This window comes from Pimephales promelas, chromosome 16, assembly GCF_988280905.1.
Source record: "Pimephales promelas chromosome 16, fPimPro1.hap1.1, whole genome shotgun sequence".
In the NCBI taxonomy this organism is placed as follows: domain Eukaryota; kingdom Metazoa; phylum Chordata; class Actinopteri; order Cypriniformes; family Leuciscidae; genus Pimephales; species Pimephales promelas.
In genome coordinates this window covers 1,221,824-1,246,635 of record NC_142784.1, presented here as the reverse complement: position 1 = coordinate 1,246,635, position 24,812 = coordinate 1,221,824, and the positions used below count along the sequence as shown (strand labels likewise).

Genomic DNA, 24,812 nt, shown 5'->3' with positions numbered 1-24,812 from the left:
CCATTTCCACAACACCAAAAAGGAGGACACCTTGCAGCATTTAGTGGGGCAAGATTAATTGCATAGCACTCTGGTGTACTCGCAACTACAATACAATTGTGTCCATTATATCAATGGTAGTATCATGATACAGTGATGAAATAGCCTAAGCCTAGGCTGCTCTATTCATTGCCAGACAATTTGATCTACGATATATCTTGATGTAGACCTATGTGTAACAGAAGAGGCAAAAAAGTGTTTGCTCACAGTTTGTATTTACATTGTGATTTGTTTCAAAACCTGATCTCTAACCTGTCTTGCAGAGTGCACAGTGCCAGAAAACATAACATTTCTGGACTTCTGGAAATAACAGAACTACATAAACAAAAAATTAATGCGAAAAATAATAAATACACATTTCAGTTCTTAACAAAGAAGTTTCCCTTGACTACTAATGTCCACTTCACAGCAACACAGTGTGTGCAAAATCCAAGAAAAAGGTTTCTCCTGCTTTTTGATATAAATTCGTGCTCTTTTGTCCATTCAGGATTAAATGAGGTCTGACGTTATGATATGACGTAGCCAGCACGCGGAGCCTTGATTATGTTTTTAACCAATGATATATCAGGATATTTATTTGACACTGCTTTCAGCCAATCATTTGTTTGTCCAGAGATCTTACGGCATTAGATGCTCTGCTGCTGCGTCCCAATCCTAGAGTGGGTTTTTTAGGCCGATTCAGCGCAACTATCAAAAGGAGGACATATGAGTATCCAACTTGAGGCTGTGCTGGACGCCGGACAGGGGGCTTAAAATCCGGACTCCATCCATCCATCTTCCACTTATCCGGGGCCGGGTCACGGGGGCAGCAGTCTAAGCAGAGATGCCCAGACTTCCCTCTCCCTAGACACTTCGTCCAGCTCTTCCGGGGGGACACCGAGGCGTTACCAGGTCAGCCGGGAGACATAGCGTGTCCTAGGTCTTCCCCGGGGCCTCCGCCCACTGGGACGTGCCCGGAACACCTCCCCAGGGAGGCGTCCAGGAGGCATCCGGACCAGATGCCCGAGCCACCTCAGCTGACCCCTCTCGATGTGGAGGAGCAGCGGCTCCACTCTGAGCTCCTCCCGAGTGACCGAGCTTCTCACCCTATCTCTAAGGGATCGCCCAGCCACCCTGCGGAGAAAGCTCATTTCGGCCGCCTGTATCCGGGATCTTGTCCTTTCGGTCATCACCCAAAGCTCATGACCATAGGTGAGTGTAGGAACGTAGATTGACCAGTAAATCGAGAGCTTTGCCTTACGGCTCAGCTCCTTCTTCACCACAACAGACCGGTACATCGACCGCATTACTGCTGAAGCTGCACCGATCCGTCTGTCAATCTCCCGTTCCATCCTTCCCTCACTCGTCAACAAAACCCCAAGATACTTAAAAATCCGGACTGTCTGGCCATGAAAACATTGAAACCCTGTGAAAACTAATGCAACACTAGTAAGAAGTGATAACCTGCTATTGTTATATTAAGCTCCTATTTAAGACTTATGATGTTTACAGTTTTTTTAAGATCGCTATAACATTTTTTTCAAAACTTTTAACAATTTTCCTAAACTCTTAACACACCAGCACTCATGCTAAAATCACGCATTGTAAACTAAACTCCAGCACTAATTTTCAAAATACAACAAATCACTAACACATTACACTATGGGCCAGATTTACCAACAGCTTGTGTCAGTGCAAACCCTCTTTTGGCGTTAACAACTACTGTCAAATTAGTGCTGACAAGCCGTGGACACGGGAATTTTTGCCGCTGACCTTATGCACTTGTAGGAGTGTGCCTTTCAGGCGCAACATTTATGAGAGGAGACTATTTAAATGAATCCCGCAAGGTGATTTACTAAGGTTTGTGCTCATCAATGTACTGGTGTTTGTGCCATTATTTACCACCCAAAAAAGCATCTCTTAAACCAGGTACTAATAATGAATGACCCGTCTCAAGGTAGCTTTACAGAATGTATGGATTATAAAAGAAAGAAGACAGAGAAAGTATTGCTGCAGTAAAGGTTTTACTTGCCACAGGACATTACTGCAAGATAACAAAAAGATGCAATATAGCTGCCGTTTATTACGCAGAAATACAAAATATACAAACAGAAAAAGCCACAGAATTAAAAAAAAGATTTGCCCGGTCTTTTGCATTTGGCCACATGTGCTCATCCACATCACACCTGATATCTTCTCTGGCAAGGCATCTTGGGAAGAATCTTTTGGCATGCCTTATCCCTCTGGCAGTGTTCAGCTGTGATGTCTTGGCATGCAGCATCCATTGCATCCAGGAGAGGCATTTGGTCCTGTGGACGATGGTCAAAATCCTTCCATCTCCAGGCTGAGAAAACTCCTCAATGGGGCCAGGAAAAGGGACATCATCTGTATCATGGGCGTCAAAACATGCTGTGACTGCACGGGAATGGTGGAATATATACATACATATTGGCATGTGGTCTCCCACCTGTCCCTTTTCTACCTCTGGCACCAGTCTTTCATGCAGTTCTTCTAAAAACAAGAGAAGGTCAGTGTTCTTGTAAGGTCCAATAATCTCAACAATCTCACATTGATGCTGGAGTGGGGATGTTGGCTCCTCTCTGGGCCGGTATTGTGGCTCTTTAGCCAATTATGTTTCTTCTGCGCCGATACCTTTTCGCCAAGTTGATGCCAGCCTCTTCAACGAAGATCATTTCATGCGAGACTTGATTGGCCTCCATCTCCACAACTCTCTGAAAGTAATCAGACACAGTGTGTGTAAACGCTTTGCTCTGTACTTACTGTATTTCCTACTACAGCATCAACATTATAATACGTGTAAAAGCTGAGAGGATGGAACGAGGCGTTTCTTGTCTTCCTCTCATGCTATTGAAAGGATCCAAATATCCACTGGAGTTAAGTACAGTATCCAGTGTAAGTAAGTGTGACTAAGGGCCAATCCCAATTCTACCCCTTACCCCTTCACTTTCCCCTTCCCCTCCGTTTTGCGCGTCCACGTGAAGGGGTAGGGCTGTCCCAATTCTCTTTTGGTTGGAGGGGGAGGGCTAGGGTGAAGGGCCAGATAGCCCTTCAAACGAAGATTTTTCGGGAGCACACTTCAAACGAAGGGGTATGAGAAGTGTCACTGCTAACCCAGGCTGGCTGCCCAAGCGACAAAGGAGACCCATAAATTTAAGTATTTGTGGCTTTAATAAGTATTATAACGACAAATAATGATTTGCTTTATGTTACATTCAATATTGTGTTCATATTTACGGTCAGTTTCTTCACAGAAACGTTTGTAAAAAAAAAAAAAATCGCTAAAATTACTGTAGTTTGCTAACGATAGTCCTGCAACATATTTTCGTCGTCTCCGTTGTTTCCTGCGAACTTCACAAGATGCAAGAAAATAGCTGTAACCCACGCGACTTAGATAAGTGCAGCTGTCGACGGCATCTTGGAAGTTGTGATAAACATCGGCGCATCTCCTGTGACGTAGGCGCTAGCGACGACTTATAATGACGTTTAACGGAGGCGTAGTGGTGTCCCATTTCTTAGGGGAATATTTTAACCCCTACGCATTGCCACTCTGTTTCAAGGGTCAAGGGGAAGGCGAAGGGGTAGGGCTAGGGGAAAGGGAAGGGGTAAGGGGTAGAATTGGGATTGGCCCTAAACCTCGTAACTCGAGTGGGTCCTCAAACTGTCTGCAAAACCTCATACAGCAGCGCCACCCACCTGATCGGAAATGAAGTCTTGCACATGTTTTGGGGACTGTCTCTGCTTGTTAGCAGTGCAAGGATAAATCGAAAAACTAGTTATTTGATTAAGTACAGTGTTTTCTTTATTCAAAACATATGTGTAAGGCTAATGTTTTATGTATTTGAGGAGCGTAGAAGAGTGACTTAGTCTGGGATCTAGTCATTGCCAATGAAGCCTGTTCGTAACACTACATCTTTTATAACACAAGCTTTCGCTTGCTCGGCTCCGAAGCAAAATATGAACAAAAAGAGTAATGTTGGTCGTATTTATATACCCGTATGTCCGGGTAGGTGTGACCCGGCATGTAAATCTCACTGGCCAATGTTCATTGGCTCGTTTGTCACCACTTGGAGGTGATTGGTCTCCCAGGCGAGAGCTCATGACGTCAGTCCGGCTTACCTGAATGGGAACTGGAGTTAAAACACAATGCTTTCTCTGGTGTATAAGGTCTATAGAGTGACTGTCAATGTTGTTCAGGTGTCATGTTACAGTTCATCTACAGTGTTTACATAACATTGCAAGCAAATGGCAAGATGTGACTATAGTTTAGTTTATATATAGTTTTGCCATGCCAAGTCATGCCCTTTGCTTGTAATGTCTTTCAGGACACCAGTGCGCTGTTGTGGACATTTCACAAATATGACATTAAGTTGTACGAGTACAAGCAATTGAACGAATTGGAAAGTCAAGATTGTCGCTTTCCACTGGTAGCCGTTAGTGCTAAATTTTCCTTCTTTCTTTACCTCACTGCATTTCTTAATTATCTAAATTGAAACAATATGTTTTAGCAGGTAAGTTTATGATATTCACATATAGTTTAATTGTTCTTTTCAGGAATGGAGACGTTTCGCCATCAGACCTGAAGGGTGAGTCAATGTTTTCAGCATCCCAACTCAAATCAGATTCACCTTATTAAGCTTAAAGAGAGAGAAGGAACATGAGTTTAAAACAGTGTGAACGTGTCATGTTCTCCAGTAGAGGTCATCATAACCTTGCATATGCATACACCCCATCACCTATGCTGCAGTGTCATTCACATACTATTGGACTTTGAAATAAAGAGTTTTAATTGTAGTTTACATTTTTTTTGGTCATTTTTATTATGTTTTATGATAATTTGTTTATATATATAGTTTTAATTCATTTTATTTCAATGTAGTTTTAGTTTAGTTTAGTATATTAAGTTAAACTAAAAGAAAATGTGAAATGTTGCAATTTCAGTTCGGTTAACAACGTTTTATTTTATTTCAAGTAAGGAAAATGTTTGGTTTTAGCTGTGTGTTTATATCAGAGGGAACTTCTTCAGCTGGTTATATAAGGTTATACGTTGACAGAGCCTCCTAACTCTCCCTTTGCATCTGTGTAATCCTTTCCAAATAACTATTATTACAAATAACCAAAAGTGAACTGGTGAAAGTGTGTTGCTTTATCTGTTAGTGGCAGAGAGGGTTTGCGAGGATAGTAAACAGCGCTGTGAACGTGAAGATTACTTCACTTTATCAGTATGGATGAATGAAGGTGATGTTGCTCACACATGTAGACTGTATCAGCTGAACTGGTTTAACCATTACCCTTGCGCTGTTTTTTATTATTTGAATTAAATTATTTTACAAATTATTATTTCACCATATACTGTATCATTTAACAATCACATGTAGAGCTATAGATTTGTGAATAGAAGCAGCACTATATACAAGTCAAAACACTAAAAGGCAAAGTAACGCAAGAGTCAGGAAGGCAAACACCAGTGGTGGAATGTAACGAAGTACAAATACTGCGTTACTTTACTTAAGTACATTTTTCACGTATCTTTACTTTACTTAAGTACAATAAATAGTGCCTACTTTTAACTTTTACTTCGTTACATTTTGCAGCAATTATTATACTTTCTACTCCACTACATTTCTACAACTTCTGTTACATTTTCGTTACATTTTCTGATCAGTTTTTCCCCTGCCAAAACGTAATCTGACCGTCCGTTCGTTGCACGTTTGTCTCACCAGTGACGTTTGGTTGCCATACAGTATATCAACCCGGTCACACTAAATGCGTCTCACGCGCAGTGTGTTTATCGTGCAACTCATACGCGAAAATTTGTTTTTACGTGCATAGGAAACACACCGTGTGTAATATATGTTTGGTTTGGTTAGGATTATGGCAAGCCAAGAGGTTCAGAATTACACCATAAATTAATCTCGTTTACTGCCAAACATCGTTATTAACATATAGTAAGGATAAGCATGATATTGCCTAATTGCAAGCTTGTTTCAAAAATTGGTGACATTTTTTCCATCATTATTGAACATCATTATAGGAGTAGGCTATTAGGTTGAATGAGTTAGAATTAAATGTTTTATTAATCATTAGAAAATAGACATTAAGATAATAAATTGTTGTGCAAGTACTTTTACTTTTAATACTTAAAGTACATTTAAAATAAAGTACTTTTTTACTTTTTACTTAAGTATGGTTGTCATTGTGTTACTTCTACTTTTACTAAAGTAAATATTTATCTGGGTATTTGTACTTTTACTTAAGTACTGAGATTCAATACTTCCTCCACCACTGGCAAACACACACGTGAGGAGTAGAGCTCAACGTAACACCAACAACAGGATCAACATCACAAAACAGGTGCTAACCATCACAACAGGAAACAGGAAGAGTCACAGAAACAGAAACAGTGACCTCAAGTGGTCACCAAAAGGGCCGTAATCCCTGAAGTACATTTAGTGTGATTGCTGTTTGATTTCTATTTTTGTTCTCTTCTGAATGAATGATGAATGATGTTGCTGTTTGATCTGTAAAGACATTAGTTGATCAAGCTTGTTATGTTCCTGTGTTGTGTTTAAACAGATCAGCCCGCTGAAAGCTCTCACAGCAGTTCAGGTACGTCAGTTCATAAACTCAAATCTGCTTCTCAATCCCCACAATAATCAAAGAGTCCCATGTGAAGGATTAAGACATTCCCTACACATGGCAGATTGCTCAAATACATGACGTTTTGTTCCAGCATGTGTGTCTTGTATAGAAACACATTAAAACACAAGAATCACAAGGTGGTCAAAATGATGTGAAGTCTTGGATTGTGTGTGTATTTAGTGCTCGACCCTCGTTCAGCAACAATAACCAAACATTTCATGTATTTGTGTTCAGAACTAGAGGAGATTTGCTAAATTTAACGTAAACTAACATTAAATATTGTGTTCAGATAATACGTCAGCCGAGGAGAGCTCAGAGGAAGAGGAGGCCCATGAAGAGGAAGAGGAAGGAGATTCAGGTTGTGATTTGCTCTCTTCAATAACCTTTCCTATACTTTACAAATGAATAATGTACAGTATATGAACATAAGTATTGGGACACACCGCTTAGTTCTTGAATGCAGGTGTTTCAGTGAAACCCATTGGCACAGGCGTGTAAAATCATGCTAAAATCAGAAGATCATGTAAAGTCTCAGAGCGAACTGGTCACTGAGTAAATAAGTGAGTGAAAGATCAATCTTAATGATGGAAAATCATGCTTTTCAGACTCCAACACGAGGCCCAGTGTAGAGAAGCCCAACGGTAATGAGACTTCTCTCTGTTTTCAACATGTTTCAGTTGATGTTGTGTGTTTGTTGAGTCATATAGTGTGTTTCTCTCCCATAATGCCTCAGGTGAGCCGCTTCAGCCGTGCTGTGAGAAGTGCAGAGCTCTGCAGGTCAGTCTCAACATTCAGTGGACATTTTACAAAGACACATGAAGAGTTCAGATGCAAAAGCCTCTAAGTGCCATTTGAAATTTTCTTCTAAAATGATCATTTTTATCAAGCTTGTATATTTAAGTTCAGTAATTTCACTTAAATGGCAATGAAGATTACCTATTAATTGTCATTTAAGTGAAATTACTGAACTTAAATATACAAGCTTGATAAAAATGGTCATTTTAGAAGAAAATTTCAAATGGCATTTAGAGGCTTTTGCATCTGAACTCTTCACATATATATAGTTTAACCACTGGTCTTGCACTAGCTGTGACGCAACACACGTTTCGTGATCACGCTGAAAGCACAGAACTAGTGTTAACAAAGCGGGCTAAATCAAATCCATTTACAAATCCAAGGTAAACGAGTGTTTTGCCCTACCCAACCTTTTTGAACCGAAACAAGCGTGACCTTTCAATGTGATTACGTAATGTGTGGCGTTTCAGTCAAACGTTTTGCAATCTCATGTCTGTTTAGAAGAGCTTGAGCTGCTATTGTCTGGTTTCATTGTGCAATAATGAGCACTAATGTATATATACAATGACTGTAGTTTAAGCTTCCAAAACTGTGTTTTTGATTGACAGATTAACTGCTGATGATGAATTTAAAGCCCACATGTTTTTCCCTCACAGAATCCCAAATATGAGCTGGTCTCCCCCAGGAAAATATCCAAAGAACGGCTCCTGTGAGTTCCTCCAGATTCACTCAGTGTTGTTGCAGTATGGGGATCAGTCACGTCTGACTCACATCCCCTCGCTTTATGACTTTTTTCTGAACTTGAACACACCCGGTTTAGAAGAATCGGGGATAATATGAGAATGGTCAAATGTGTCATTTTATTTTTTCTGTGAATAATACGTGAAGAAAGCCGAGGTTCATAGAGCAACATGTGAACTCAGACTTATTCATGTTTGCTGAATAAAAGTATACATTTCTTCAAAAAAAAAAACAATCCAAACTTTTGAATAGCACTGTGTGTTTAAACAGAAAAAAAACATTTATACCAGTATTGAAATGTGTTGGCCAATGAATAATCACAATTAATCACATCCAAATTAGGTGTTTACATGATATATGTGTGTGTGTACTGTGTAAAATTATACACACATATGCATGTATATATTTACGAAAAAAGTCAATTTATACATACATTATCTAAAAATTTTATAAATATATTATATACATATATACATGCAAATATTTTTAACCCTAAAACCGTATTCTGGACAAATGTGGGCAAAATAGATTTGATTTATTTTTTAAAAATACTTCCCTTGATCTGAGCAAGATTTGGCTACTTTTCCTAAGTTTGCCTCCTGAACACACACAATTTTTTTGACTCATTTCTACAATGTTAAGTGGGTGAAAAAAAACTCCTTAATCTTGTATTTGGGTCAAAAATGGGCACCCATAGAAATGAAATGAATGGGAAAAACTGTAATTTAGAGCATTAAACTAAAATAAGCCAAAATAAGACACCAGGTGACAGCAAAGTCACTTCATCTTTAGGTTTCAGCTCTAAGAACTTACTGGAAAGATATTTTAATGTAGTTAAAAAAATAAAACATAAAAATAAGCATAATTTACATAGAAAATATGGTAATTTTTGAAGTAAATAAATTCAAAAATATCCCCAAAATATAAAAAAAAACACCATAAATGGATAGACAAAACTTTATCGAAGACAGTGATATAACATTTATAATAAATACAAATTAGGATCAGTCCTCTGTGCCCACATGTGTCCACAATTACAGGATTAAGGGCTATAAAGTGAATACGGTTTGAGGGCTACATATATACAGTACATGAATATAATAATTCAACAGCACACACATATATTGTGTAAACAAACTTTTATTTTGGATGCGATTAATTGCGATTAATCATTCTACGTTGAATTGTGATAAAAGGAGCCTGATAACTGCATAGGCTGTACACTACACTGAAACGCATCAGGCCGACTGATCTGACTGGGACTTCCTGTTGCTCTCCCAGTGATGTTCATGTTGTCCTGCCGTAGGCTGAAGCTGGACGCTGAGGGTGTGTACCAGTGTTCAGACACCGGGCTGGTGTTCGAGGTCTCCCAGCGCGTCAACATCACGTACTGCGTTCTCTCCTGGAGCAAGTTCAGCACATACCTGACCGGATCATGGAAATTTGCCGGACCCATTTTTGATGTGGACTGCGATCCATCCATTCTCAAATCCGTCCAGTTCCCACACTCACTGTGTCTGGCAGGTACAGAGATATCAAGTCAGCTTTATTTAGATGGACTATTACATGTATATACAGTGCTTAGCATAAGTAAACACACCCATGATAAAGTTGACTAAAAAAGGGGGAAAAAAATCATCGTTTGAAAATTGATCTTAATGCCTTAATTTAAAAAATGAGGAAAAATCCAACCTTTAAGGACACCAATTTTCTTTGTGAACGAATAATGTATCGTAAATAAATAAATAAATGTTCTTCCTTAAAATAGAGGGGTCATAAGTCAGGACACCCCTATGTTAAACTCCCATAGAGTCAGGCAGATTTCTATTTTTTAAAGGCCAGTTATTTCATGGTGCATCCTGATAAGTTGGCCTTTGGGATTAAAATATCCCACATCATCACACACCCGTCGCCACACCTAGAGATCGGCATGGTTTCATTTCAGTTCGCCTAATAGCTGGTTTGATTTGCATTGAGATTATAGAAATACCCCATGTTGATCTCTAGGTGTGGAGAAGTGTGTGTGATGATGTGGGATATTTCAAATCAACTTTTATTTATATAGCACAATAAAAGCAATTGGCCAGGATACATATCTTTAAAAAAAACTAAAACTAGAAAGACTGCAGCACAAATGATAATGGGAGTTTAAAATCACCCACCCGTCGTATTTAGTCTAGATCTCGGACCCATCGGCAGTCTTCGTTGAGATGACCTCTAGCAGAGTTATTGATTCAGTTCAGTTCAAATACTGTGTAAAGTTCATTCATTATGAAACTTCAGCTCAGTTCTGTTCACGTTTTGTTCCCATACAAGTAGATCAATAATAAACATAGCCCCAACTTCATCAGGTGACAGAATGGAGGATCTGTTCTCCACAGTAGGATTTGCGGGCTGAAAGTGCTCTTTGAATAGTTTCGTGTTTATTGTTTATTTGTAACCCGGTGTCTTCCTCCTGTGCGTGTGTGCGTCCGCCGCTCTCAGCAGATAAAGACAACGAGGTGAAGTTCAGCGTGCTCCACGTGAAGAACAGCCGCGGTCAGATCGAGCCCTCGGCCGACCACTCCGGGACTCACGTCAAGTGGACCGTGTCTTCACTGTCGCCCGTGGGTCCCATCGTTCAGACGTCTAAGTCCGCCGAGCATCATGGGGTCGTGCAGGTGTTCAAAGAGGTGGGCCTTGAAAACTCCTTCTCCTTCAGAGTTTACCTGGCCGGAAACAACTGCTCCGACATCAAGGTGAGGAAACTGACGCTCCCGGTAACCCTGCGGTGTTAGCCTCTGGTGATCTGCTATATTTAGAAGTGATTTTAGGCTTAAACCAGTTTCAGTTCTGCATCTCTGCCACTCTGTGATGTTTGACTGAAGTGGGTGGCTTTGTGTTCATGTGTAATAGTTTCATCATCTAATAAATGTCTGACACTTTCCATGACTGGTCTGAATGAAACTCATGCAACTTCTTTAAATATGAGGGAAGAACAAAACACTAAACTCAAGGCAAACTACAGTTACTGCTCTTATTTTACTATGCACAAACGCCTAGAATACAAAGTTCTCTTGTTTTGCATGTGTTCAGAATTAAAAAAAAAAAAAAGATGTCCACTTAATTTGACAAATAAAGTAATTGACTAACGACGCAATATTGTCAGTGTTGTAGTACTCGAGACTCGGACTCGTCTCGGACTCGGTCTCGAGAGCATATTTTAATGGTCTTGGTCTTGTCATGGACTCGTGTGCATTTGGACTCGGAATTGACTCGTACTCGAACATTTTTTTTTTAGGACTCGGAATTATTCCCGAGTCCACTCGAGTTCAATTCAAAATATTTTTCATGATTATTAATGTATGTTAATAAAATATTTCTTTAAATTGATTGACACGCCCAGTGATTGGTGATTTTCTAGTGCGCAACTGCCCATGACAAATTGTAATAAAATTACTTTTAACACCACCTACTATGTGGCCTTTTTACCCTAAACTGATCATATTTATTAAACTCTAAGTATATTCAGTAAAATAAAAAAAGGATTTCTCTAAGTAAATAAAAGTAAATTAGGTAATCAACCCTCACTGGTCTCGGTCTTGACTCGGACTCGACCGTCTCTGGTCTCGGTCTGGACTCGGACTCGACTCTCTATGGTCTCGGTCTGGACTCGGACTCGACCCTCTCTGGTCTCGGTCTTGACTCGGACTCGACTCTCTATGGTCTCGGTCTGGACTCGGACTCGACCCTCTCTGGTCTCGGTCTTGACTCGGACTCGACTCTCTATGGTCTCGGTCTGGACTCGGACTCGACTCTCTATGGACTCGGTCTTGACTCGGACTCGACTCTCTATGGTCTCGGTCTTGACTCGGACTCGACTCTCTATGGACTCGGTCTTGACTCGGACTCGACTCTCTATGGTCTCGGTCTTGACTCAGACTCGACTCTCTATGGACTCGGTCTGGACTCAGACTCGACTCTCTATGGTCTCGGTCTGGACTCAGACTCGACTCTCTATGGACTCGGTCTTGACTCAGACTCGACTCTCTATGGACTCGGTCTTGACTCGGACTCGACTCTCTCTGGTCTCGGACTCGACTCGGACTCGACCGTCTCTGGTCTCGGACTCGACTCAGACTCGACTCTCTATGGACTCGGTCTTGACTCAGACTCGACTCTCTATGGACTCGGTCTTGACTCGGACTCGACTCTCTCTGGTCTCGGACTCGACTCGGACTCGACTCTCTCTGGTCTCGGATTCGACTCGGACTCGACCGTCTCTGGTCTCGGACTCGACTCTCTATAGACTCGGTCTGGACTCAGACTCGACTCTCTATGGTCTCGGTCTGGACTCAGACTCGACTCTCTATGGACTCGGTCTTGACTCGGACTCGACTCTCTATGGACTCGGTCTTGACTCAGACTCGACTCTCTATGGACTCGGTCTTGACTCGGACTCGACTCTCTATGGTCTCGGTCTGGACTCAGACTCGACTCTCTATGGACTCGGTCTTGACTCAGACTCGACTCTCTATGGACTCGGTCTTGACTCGGACTCGACTCTCTCTGGTCTCGGACTCGACTCGGACTCGACCGTCTCTGGTCTCGGACTCGACTCAGACTCGACTCTCTATGGACTCGGTCTTGACTCAGACTCGACTCTCTATGGACTCGGTCTTGACTCGGACTCGACTCTCTCTGGTCTCGGACTCGACTCGGACTCGACCGTCTCTGGTCTCGGACTCGACTCGGACTCGACTCTCTATGGACTCGGTCTTGACTCAGACTCGACTCTCTATGGACTCGGTCTTGACTCAGACTCGACTCTCTATGGACTCGGTCTTGACTCAGACTCGACTCTCTATGGACTCGGTCTTGACTCGGACTCGACTCTCTCTGGTCTCGGATTCGACTCGGACTCGACCGTCTCTGGTCTCGGACTCGACTCGGACTCGACTCTCTATAGACTCGGTCTGGACTCAGACTCGACTCTCTATGGTCTCGGTCTGGACTCAGACTCGACTCTCTATGGACTCGGTCTTGACTCGGACTCGACTCTCTATGGACTCGGTCTGGACTCAGACTTGACTCTCTATAGACTCGGTCTGGACTCAGACTCGACTCTCTATGGTCTCGGTCTGGACTCAGACTCGACTCTCTATGGTCTCGGTCTGGACTCAGACTCGACTCTCTATGGTCTCGGCCTTGACTCAGACTCGACTCTCTATGGACTCGGTCTTGACTCAGACTCGACTCTCTATGGACTCGGTCTTGACTCGGACTCGACTCTCTATGGTCTCGGTCTGGACTCAGACTCGACTCTCTATGGACTCGGTCTTGACTCAGACTCGACTCTCTATGGACTCGGTCTTGACTCAGACTCGACTCTCTATGGACTCGGTCTTGACTCGGACTCGACTCTCTCTGGTCTCGGACTCGACTCGGACTCGACCGTCTCTGGTCTCGGTCTCGACTCAGACTCGACTCTCTATGGTCTCGGTGTCGACTCGGACTCGAGTGAGGTGGTCTCGACTACAACACTGAATATTGTTACAAAATATTCAATCATAAATGAATGAAGGATTAAGATTTTCCTAGGCTGGACATCACTTTTGAACACTACTGTATATGATCTGTCCAAACAATGTCACTTCCCAAGTGTCACAGTTTTTTTTATAGGTAGAAAACACCTCAACTTGGAGATCTAGGACGAATACAAAGGCTTACAGTCTTATGAGCAGGACAGCGGAGGAGGCGGATTATGAATTACACCCTCCTCAACTCCTCTTTCTCAAAACTAGACACGCCACATCATTATGCTCTCCGCCAGGTCGGCAGTGGCCACAGAGCGGCTCCTGAAACAACAAGTTAGAGATTTCTTAGAGCAAGCTTCCGAAAACAAAAAATGGCAACAATCAGAAGTCAAGAAGGGAAAAAAAACTCCCATCAGACTCGTCCGCTCCACCTACGATACTCACGATTGCCTCTGCGGCAGCGGGGACCCGGTCCATGAGGTGCCGAACCGAGGATGGGTGGAGATTATCACAGCTCCCTCGAGAGCTGAACACGCTCCTCGCAAATGCTCGAGTCTCTAAATCGCTATAAGAAAGAGCTTCCTTTTGCAAATGCATTGCCATGAGTGCCTCCAACTCCCTTGGCAGACAAAAGTGCTCAGCGCAAACGCTAGATTCATCAGGCAAGAACAAAAGCTTCAATGCATCACAATGAGCACATCCATCCAACAGATTCTCATCTTACATGCGCACACAGACAAAACGGCTCCGGCACATTAACATTAATATTCTTATTTTACTTTATATCAGTTAGGTTGGTAGTTGTTGTTGTGGAATAAATTGAGAATTGTGAAACGTCATAGGTAAAATTTCGGTGGTCACAATACAAGGTTTCATGGGTAAAAAACTATTGTATTTTATTTATTTATTTTTGTGAAATTTTGGAAACTTGTGAACCACTAGAAAATGATTAGCATTGAGCCCAGATGTTTCTGTAGTTATAAAGATTGTCACTTTATTTGTTGATTCTGAGGTCATATTAGATAAAGGTTTCTTGAACATCTAAGACTGTGAAACACATCTTTACAGTAAGACCTGTGAGCTCCACTTGATGATAAATATTACTCAGATAATGACTCAGAGCTAAATTTCCAGGTTAGGTACTCACTAATGTGGCCCAGGCCAAAACTTTTGAATGGACCAAATGTTCCTGAAATGCTTACTAATTGTCATTAATTAACATTCCCTAATGTGTGTCTCGGCGCTGGGGTTTCTGTCTGTCTTCTGCTGTGGTTTTAATCATCAAATTCACACGTGAAATGACTTCCTGTGGTCTGTGCGACAACAGAGCGGTTTCAGAGTAGCACTTTCAGTTTCAGTCAGTCAAACGAGCTTTGTTTGACCTTCAAGGAAAAGTTCAGCTAGAACTGAAAATTCATGTAGTCATTTACAGTACTCGGCCAAATGAATATGACTCTTTCTTTCTTCTAAGAATATGCAGGTGTCCAGGCCTCTGCCGTTCATTTGATGAAAGCAAATGGGTTTGTCAAGCTCAAAATCACACAAAAAACCTTCATTAGGAAAAGTTGCTTGACGTAAATTTTGTTCTGATTTTAGAGGTCTTTTCCCCAAAGTACAGTGGTCAAAAGGGATGTCCGGCCTATGAGAATTTTAATATTATAAAAAAGAAGAAAAATTTTGTGTGTGATAATGAAATTAAAACTGAAATAAAACATACCGAAAAAAAAAAAGTTTTTGTCCAGGCTGACATATAAAGAAATTATTAACACTTGCAAAAACAAGAGAGAACCAATGACAAATTGGTAACACTTTACAATAAGGTTTATTAGTTACTGTAACATTAGTTAACTAACTACCTTAGTTAACATGAATTAAGAATGAAAAGCGTTCTTTATTTATATTAGTTAATATTAATTTCAACATTTACTAATATGGTAAAGGATAAAGCTCAGGTTGCTGAATATTTGAATGATCCCTTTTTTTCAAAAGCACTTATTGTTAATGATATGATTTGAGATTATAATCTAGATGTGGTGTGTTTGACAGAAACCTGGCTAAAACCAAACAATTACATTACTTGAAATATCCACCCCCCAAGATTATAGTTACAAACACGAACCTCGTCTGAAAGGCAAAGGGGGAGGTGTTGATTTAATTTATAGTAATATTTTCAAATATAATTATTGTTGGTGCTTAATGTAACTTTATCAAATAATTTGCTGACTTTCTATCAGAGCTGGTCCTGGCTGCAGATAAAGTCCTAATTGTTGGTGATTTTAATATACATGTAGATAATGAAAAAGATGCATTGGGATTGGCATTTAAAGACATTATAAACTCAATTGGAGTTACTACTCATTGTTGTAATCATACTCTAGATCTAATATTATCACATTGAACCAATGCAGCAGAGCAATGACATCTCAGATCATTATCTAGAGTCGTGTAAACTTCATTTAGCCAAGGCTGCAAACCCGAAAAATATTGGTAACACTTAACTTGAAGGGGTGTGCATAAGACTGATATGACACCTTCATAATTATGGCATGACATGTTTATGACAACTGTCATTAAGTGTCTTTCACCCAATTATGACATTTTTAATGCAAATATGACGTTGTTTGAGATGTCTTTGTTATGACACCTTGACATAAACCAATACATCATATCCTGTCAGTGTCTTCGTCATCATGACAACTTGAGACAACATAAATTATCATAAATTAGTATCAGGTTAATGATCAAACTTAAAAACTGTCAGGTGGTTGGCTTTGACATTGGCTGTCATGAGGCATTATAACTGTGTCATGAATATTTTCCTTGACTTCAACTACAGTGGTACAGATTTAATTTGTCATTAAAAAGTTATAATGGCCTCATGACAGCCAATGTTAAAAGCAACCACCTGACAGTTTAATGTAATGTTAACCCATAAAGCTAGGATTAATTAGATTTGATACATGTTTTTAATCAGACAGAAACTAAATATTGATTACAACAATATTTAAAATGTTAAATAAAACTGCATTGCTCAATCATGGATCAATCACAAACTTAGGGCAAATCCTAATGTCAAGTCAGGGTTATTTCTATAAAAATGGTTTCAAAGCAGTTTTACAGTGATAAACAGGGAAATAGTGTCGAAAAATGAGCTATAAGCACCTCTACGACGATGTTGATTCAGTTCAGTTCAATCGTAGTACGGCAGAAACCTAGTTGTATTTGTTTGGTTTGGTCAAAGTGTCACCGATCCTGTAACCCTGAGTTTGTTGAAGTTGTCCATCTTTCGCCGTATGAAAGGACTCAGAGGTTCTCCTTAATCATTGCTGCAGGACATCAGGAGGGCCGTTCGGCGGGCCAACAACTGCAAGAACAACAAGAAGTATATTCATGTAGACAAGCCACCCACATGCATGCTGGAGGAGAACAGAAAGTACCGCCTGATCAGCGAGCCCATGGGTCACATCACACCCGAGGTAAGGGTAAGGGTTAGCCGGTGATCCTACACTCGGCCGGCAGCGCAGGCTTTGAGGAGATCCTGTGTGTGTGTGTGTGTGTGTGTAGGACATGCTCTTCACTCCTGTCATCGTGGAGGTGAAGGGATACTTCGAGGTCTTCTTTGAGGACAGTCCTCCTTTCAAACTGTCCTTGACGGATGCCGACTCGGGACAAACTGTGTGGACCGCGACCATCAGAGAGGGTACGGCTTCATGAACACACACCACTGGCTCATTTCACACAGACGGAGACATTTTTATAACTTTATTCAAGATGTTACTCCTGAATAGGGTTGGGTATCGTTTGAATTTGAACGATTCTGATTCCGATTCCTTGTTTCGATTCCGGTTCCTAACGATTCTCGATTCCGATTCTTTTAAGAAGCAGGGTCAAAAAAGTTTAGCTAACCTTGCTAACCAACGGCCTTTCTGAAGGAAATACTCCTTTTGTCACAAATTTAGCATTTTGCCGAGATTTCGTTATTTTTAGAAAAGTGAAGCCACACTTTCGATCGCCGACGTAAGCTACTCATGTTCGACTCGCGCGGTTATGCCAACACTTCCGGTAGACGCTTCTTCGTTTCTTCTTCCGCTCGGCGAACTGTGAATATCGAAACTAGGAATTGAAATTTTAACTTTTGAACGATTCCGGGAAAAACGAAAAGTTAGTCCCGGTTCCAATCGATACTTGATTCTCGATACCCAACCCTACTCCTGAACTTATATTTTCCCACCTCAGGCCTGAAGTACCAGGACAAACCTCCCCAATACTCAACATTAAGTTAATTTTATGTTAAAATCTTTACATTATTCACCCCTATAACAGTAAGTCTGGTAGTATCATTCAGTGCCTTATTGATTGATTGATTGATTCCTTTATTGTCATTGTACTTGCATACAATGAAAATTTTAATACTTCCAACATACATACACAGTAAAGAGTAGTTAGTTCATATTGCAAGTTGCCCGTTATAATAAAGTGCTTAGTGCTATCCACTTAATTATGTGACATATAACATGTCAAAAAAGGTCTTGTGGTAATGATTTGAGGGTTTAATTTCAGTTCATGGTTCATTATCCTGATGGCATTAGGATAAAAACTGTTCATGAGTCTGGTTGTGCGTGCGTTTCCCAGAAGGTAACAGTTCAAAAAACTGATATACTAAATCCATCGCAAAAATGTCTGATAACAGCCTCAACATATGATGTTATGGCCAATGTAATCCCAATGCCATACTGCTAAAGACTTACTTCTGTCTACCATGTAGTCAAAAGCATTATTTTCAGGAAAAGACGCTTTTATGTCAAAAGCGGGAAACGTCACAGCATAACAGTGCATGTACAAGGACAAATTATGTATTTGCTCAGAAAAAAAATGTGTTGTATTATACAGTAAACCTTATACAGTCACTGAATTCAATATACTGTTAATCTATAAAAGTAAGTGGTGGAGACAGTTTTCTGAGAATGACCCTTGACCCTTGTATGTGTGTGTGTGCCTGTGATTGTAAAGAAGAATAAGTCTAATATTAAATCTTTTACAGGAGACTGTGTACATCAACTAGACGAAAACCCCAAAAAACCAACGAAAGGTATGGCGTGGATATCCAGCAGGGATGGCGTATGTTTAAGCACTTCCGGTGTCCATCGTCCTGAAGTCAGTGTGATTGGTTAAATCCTTAAAATGGGTTTGTGGGAAACACTTTAAATGCCATCAGGCTAAACAAGAAAACTCATCTACTTACTAACGCTTTTACGGACTTGTTGTGTTTTTGCACTCTTTCAAACTCTTCCAACTCAGACTTTCAGGGATAAAAAATAAACGCTGGAAGAGTTGTTGAAGCTTATCTTATTGACGGAAATTGACTTTCCGTGTTTGGCGCTAACTATTACCCAGCCAACAATAGGGTTGGGTATCGTTTGAATTTGAACGATTCTGATTCCGATTCCGATTCCTTGTTTCGATTCCGGTTCCTAACGATTCTCGATTCCGATTCTTTTAAGAGGCAGGGTCAAAAAAGTTTAGCTAACCTTGCTAACCAACGGCCTTTCTGAAGGAAATACTCCTTCTGTCACAAATTTTGCATTTTGCCGAGATTTCTTTATTTTTAGAAAAGTGAAGCCACACTTTGGATCGCCGACGTAAGGTACTCATGTTCGACTCGCGCGGTTATGCCAACACTTCCGGTAGACGCTTCTTCGTTGGTGTTGTTCAGCGGTTTCTTCTTCCGCTCGGCGGACTGTGAATATCGAAACTAGGAATTGAAATTTTAACTTTTGAACGATTCCGGGAAAAACGAAAAGTTAGTCTCGGTTCCAATCGATACTCGATTCTCGATACCCAACCCTAGCCAACAATGACATGTGGGTCTGTCAAGAAATTGCCCGGTTAAGATCCCACATAACATCCCTTTTAAAGCCCATCTGGGCATCCACGGCTGGATCCTGGGTTCAGCCCACTTTAGACCCATTTGGGCCGGTGGGGCCTGACATGAAGTACCCTGACAGGTCCCACTTTTAATGCGTCTGGGCTTCCACGACTTGCCCCAATGTGGATTCCGGGTGCAAGCCCATAATGGGGCCCACATATGCCGTCCATGAAGCCCTCATCTTGGCCCCACATGTCATTGCTGGCTGGGTACACCTATTCTGAAAGAGTAGTCAAAAGCACTGGCGGTGGCTGACAACTTTCTGTTTTGTTAAATTGCTGGTGGGGAAGGGGTTATTGGGGAATATTCAGTCAGTGTTTGGTGTTCTGGCCCTCTACAGGCAGGAAGAGATCAATCAGCACGTCAGAGGAAGATCTCTGCAACAAGCCCAATAAGAAAGCTCGTGGCGTCGACGAGTCCGGTAGGTTGGTGACAGACACAACTCTCCTCACAGTGCCAGTCCTGCTGTGTGTTGACTGGCGCTCCGCTGTGTGTCCAGACTGTGCCGGGACGGCCCCGGCCCCGGGCCTGACGGACCAGCAGCTGATGCAGGTGGCCAAGCGCATGGGCAAGGAGTGGAAGATCGTGGCCATCTGCTACCTTGGCCTCAGCAAGCAGGACCTGGAGAAGATGGAGTCCGCGGAGGAGGACGTGACCATGCTGAAGTTCACCATGCTGGAGCGCTGGAGGAGACAGCAACCCAAGGGGAACGCGGGGATTCAGGACCTACACAAGTGTCTGAAGGACAACGACGACGTGCCTAACGAGGTCATCGCTGTGCTGGACGGTGGGTGACGTGATGGTCTGTGTCGAACATAGTGTCGGTCCACATCCGGCACACTTGGATTCCACACGGCCCAGATGTGGGCGGATCTGGGCCGACACTATGTGGCTCTTTGGGCGGATGGTCGGGCGACAGGCAGTGTTAATCATCCTTCCCTCGGGTCTTTTGACCTGGAAATTGTTTTAAAAAAATATTTCAAAATTGAGTGTTTATTGGAGTTCTTTTGTCGCACTTGAACAACAAATACACAAAACATTTTTTAATGCATTCGTAGAGCTTTGTGGTTGAAATTTTAAAAAGTTTCAAATCTTTCCCTCGCGAGTCATTTTGACCCCCATAGGAATCAATGGAATGCTTCAGTACAAACCTAAATGCTCAAAAATCAAACCAAAAATGCTAAAACTTACTAAAATATTATTTTGTAATGTCTACATGTGTGAATGCATGCGGAACAGCTCATAAAAGCCCATCTAAAGTCATGAAATATCATCTTATATTATTGTTTTCCAACAAGAGGACGGCAAAGACACCCAATTTAAGATATTTTAAACTGAAGTAATAGGGTTATGCATGAAATTGTGAGTGATTTTGAATTTAAGTTAAAAAAATGTGCTTAAATTACTAAATTACTATTTATTTATTATTTATTGGTTGAATCTAATAATTTAAAGGTAAATAAAATAAAAAAAGAACAAAAAATCTAAAAAAAAAATTGTAAATTACTATTTATTTATTATTCATTGGTTGAATCTAATAATTTAAAGGTAAATAAAATAAAAAAAGAACAAAAAATCTCCTAAAAAAATTGCATTAAAAAATGTTAAAAAAAAATATCATCAAAATGAAATAAAATAAGCTTTCTGGGTGAAAAAAAGTAGTATAAATGTAGGGCTTCGGGTCATTTTGACCTGCGAGGGAGGGATTTGTTACAGGACCTAGGGAAAGATGAGGGTTTTGAGGTGTCTTTAGAGAGAGTTTCATATTCATATCACATCCACCAGCTGATAAAAATAGCCCAGGGATGCAGAAGAGCGTGCGGGAATCAAAGCCACTTCTTCAAATGTGGCGTTCAGTCATGTGACGCCTGGTGTTTTAGTGATCGCTATTCCTGTTTAAGGCACTGGCAAAAACATTGTTTTTTTAGGCACTGGACAATTTAGAGATTTTAGGCTTCTGTAACATGTCTTCTTTAATATTTGTGGAAAAAAAACAACCAAACCGTATTTAAAGGGCACCTATTATGCTGCTTTTTACAAGATGTAATATTGGTCTCGGGTGTCCCCAGAATGTATTTGTGAAGTTTCAGCTCAAAATACCCCATAGTTAATTTATTATAACCATTTTTTGGGGCCTGTTTAAAAATGAGCTGTTTTGGTGTATACAACCTTAAATGCAAATGAGCTGCATATCCCCGCCCTGCCTTTGGATGAGGGCGTAACTTGATACCTATGGCAGTCGGTCTAAGCAAAAGGGCTGAGAGAGTGAGAGACGCGCTGTTTTGTATGTCATTCAGCCGTACATGTTTGAATCTGAATATATAAATAGTCTCTGATCAGACCCAGATGACGAAGAGACTCCGGCAGAATAAACAAATTTGAAATTATGGATGTGCAACACACACACACACACACAGACACACACAAACACTAACGTTGGTGCAATTTTTTGAAACTAAAAAACACATACTGTGATTAAGTTTGCTACGTCTAAGCGAAATTACATTTATGTGAGGGACTTGTGGCGTCATGTTTACTTGTCATACAGGTGCTTCTGTGGCAAATGTGAGGAGAACAACTTAAAGAACAGTTGCTCACACACGGCCAACACACATTTATGTTCAAACACCATGCAAAAGTGAATTTTCCATAATAGTTGCCCTTTAAGTGTTTTTTTCATTGCAATTTATCTATTTATTTTTTTGTCTGTAGATTTAAATTACAATACAGACGCTGAGTTTGCTAATGTATTAACTAACATGAACTAACAATGAGTAATACATCTGTTACGGTATTTAATAATCTGTGTTAATGTTGGTTAATACAAATCCAGCTGTTCATTGTTTGTTCATGTTAGTTTACAGTGACACTCATGTAAAAAAATACAACCTTTGATTTTAATAATGCATTAGTAAATGTTTAAATGAACAAATAATAAATTCATATTTATTAAGATAAATAAATGCCAAAGAAGTATTGGTTATTCTTAGTTCATGTTAACTAATGTTAACTGATGAACTTCATTGTAAAGTGTTACACTTTTTTCACAGAAACACTTACACACACCAAACTTTACAGATTTATTCCTAGCTATATTCTGAAGGTTTTATTCCCAAAATCATGGTGGAAATGTGCTGTATTTAGTTTCTGACTGTTTACTGTATTTTCTGATGTATGGAGGGATAAAAAAGAGAAATGAAAAATCCCCTCTGTAAAAACCTTTAACATGTCAACAAATCAAACACAATTTTGACTTTATCCAGTGTTTAGATTTCTCTTCTGGAAATGTTTCTAAATGAACACACATTTAATTTGAAATGACCTCATTAGTATATTTTCAAGATTTCAGTAAAGTTGTTATACAAATAGTTTTACTGTACTGTGATGAATCAACTGGGGAAGTGTTTGACCTTACTCGCGGTGTTGTCTTGCCTGAAACACGTTCTTCTGTGACGCTTTAATGTCTTTGTAAAGTTTATGAGTTCATGGTGAGGATTTGAAAAGCTTCTGTATCACCACTGTACAGTATAAATGTCAGGAAACCCTAACACTCAAAATAATTAATTGGTTTGAGTAGGGCAAACTTAAATTAATCAAATTAGTTAAATCAAATTAACTTTATTGAGTTTCTTTTGAGTCCACAGAACTGACACATTTTAAGTAATCGGAAGTGTTTAATTGTTTTGAGCTTCATGAACTTCATGAGCATTTAAACTGAAACTGTGCTGGGATCAGTTGACCATCATGGTGACGAGAGGAGCATGAGCTTTGAGAACATCTACTGTTGAACCCTGTGGTGGATCGCAGGATTTGAGCGGTTTTCTAGAAATATGGGTTAGGCTCACTGCAGTGCATGTGTCCTCAATATTGTGGACATATTGATGATGTATATCAGTAATGTGCATATTTATATTTCTACTAAATGTTTTGCTCTTGTTGGGCTTTTGATGATGATAATCATGTTTATATTGAGGATGTGAACTATATTTTCTTAACTAGGTATTTATGGGAATGTGTTCGATATTGACATTTCAAATATTACGAACAACTGATCATGTGACTCGGTAATTAAGAGAGCGAACCTGAGGATGCTATATGCCAAACGCGTTGTTCGCTCTGAATAAAACAAACGAGTAAAGTCAACAGTGTTCTTATTGTTATATGTTAAATGTTTGTCATACTCATCCAGCTATTATCAAAGCATTGTTTCCTATTAGCCGACTTTCCTCAACAAAAAAATATTTGTTTAGATTACATAATTTTAAGTTAAATGAACGAATTAGCTTACTTAGACATTTGAACGGATTAACTGAGTACAAAATAAAACTATGCAAGCTCTTCTTACTAAAACTTCAAATTTCGTAACTTCAAATTTTTGATCTAGCTGATCTACCTATTTTTTTTTTTTTGCGTTTTACCAACTTATTATGGTTTACAGTGTAGTTTTTGTCTCTGTTTCTCGTGGTTTTTCCAGAGATGCTGCAGAATAACTCGTGACGTTGGGTCCAGCGGTGTGTGTGCTGTGGAGGAACATCACTGAAGCTGTTGGAGACGACGGCCTTCACACCGAGATCTGGAGCTGACCTGAGATCTGTGAAACTGAGATCTGTGTGAAATGCTCTCACTGCATCTCCATTGTTTTATACAATTGTATATATATATTTTTAGAGGTTGTACATATTTTAACGTGTCTTCCAAAGTTTGTCTTTGTTGAATCATGAACTGTGATGGTCTGCTTTAGTTTCTCAGGTGCAGATGTTATGGACCGATAATGTTGCTGATATTCATGCAGAACACACACTTGAACGTATGAATATTCAGGGTTTCTCTGTGTGTGTGGTTAAATCCACACTGTCACACTTTCTCAGGGGAATGGCTTTATTCTGGTGGAGGTTTCTAGGTGTCATTTCCCTAGGGTGACCTTTCTTTAGACGAATAAATCAAGAAATGATTGGAAACACCAACAGGGGTTTGGTTGTTCATTTAGGAGCTACAGTTATAACTTTATATCTGGAAATATATGGGGCATTTACAGCTTTCTGTGTATTCGTGACTTGAATAGCAGTGTTTCAGTTCAGTTTTGATCGACCCCATCCAAAGACATTTTTACTGTTCAGTTTCAGTCTTTAATCTGAACATTTCCCCCCCCAAAAAAT

At 40.3% G+C, this 24,812-nt stretch overlaps 1 protein-coding gene across 3 annotated transcripts in view; it reads left to right on the top strand.

Annotated features, from left to right (window-relative positions):
* The window catches only part of LOC120464487 (nacht, lrr and pyd domains-containing protein 1b-like), a 29,856-nt gene extending 5,236 nt beyond the window's left edge, over window positions 1–24,620 (top strand). Inside the window, exons 2-15 of one of the 3 annotated variants that reach the window (XR_016146776.1) lie at window positions 4,591–4,622; window positions 6,613–6,645; window positions 6,968–7,036; window positions 7,284–7,319; window positions 7,412–7,455; window positions 8,130–8,182; window positions 9,521–9,738; window positions 10,699–10,952; window positions 17,063–17,206; window positions 17,295–17,430; window positions 18,772–18,884; window positions 19,997–20,077; window positions 20,156–20,443; window positions 24,131–24,620. Coding sequence is in view for 2 of the 3 variants with exons in the window: in XM_039654005.2 (XP_039509939.2) it covers window positions 4,591–4,622; window positions 6,613–6,645; window positions 6,968–7,036; window positions 7,284–7,319; window positions 7,412–7,455; window positions 8,130–8,182; window positions 9,521–9,738; window positions 10,699–10,952; window positions 17,063–17,206; window positions 17,295–17,430; window positions 18,772–18,819; window positions 19,997–20,077; window positions 20,156–20,443; window positions 24,131–24,153 (1,459 nt within the window). In the remaining variant the exon portion in view is untranslated. The remainder of the gene's footprint in view (window positions 1–4,590; window positions 4,623–6,612; window positions 6,646–6,967; window positions 7,037–7,283; window positions 7,320–7,411; window positions 7,456–8,129; window positions 8,183–9,520; window positions 9,739–10,698; window positions 10,953–17,062; window positions 17,207–17,294; window positions 17,431–18,771; window positions 18,885–19,996; window positions 20,078–20,155; window positions 20,444–24,130) is intronic. The other 2 variants (XM_039654006.2, XM_039654005.2) reach the window with 2 other exon arrangements.
* Window positions 24,621–24,812: the final 192 nt, after the last annotated feature.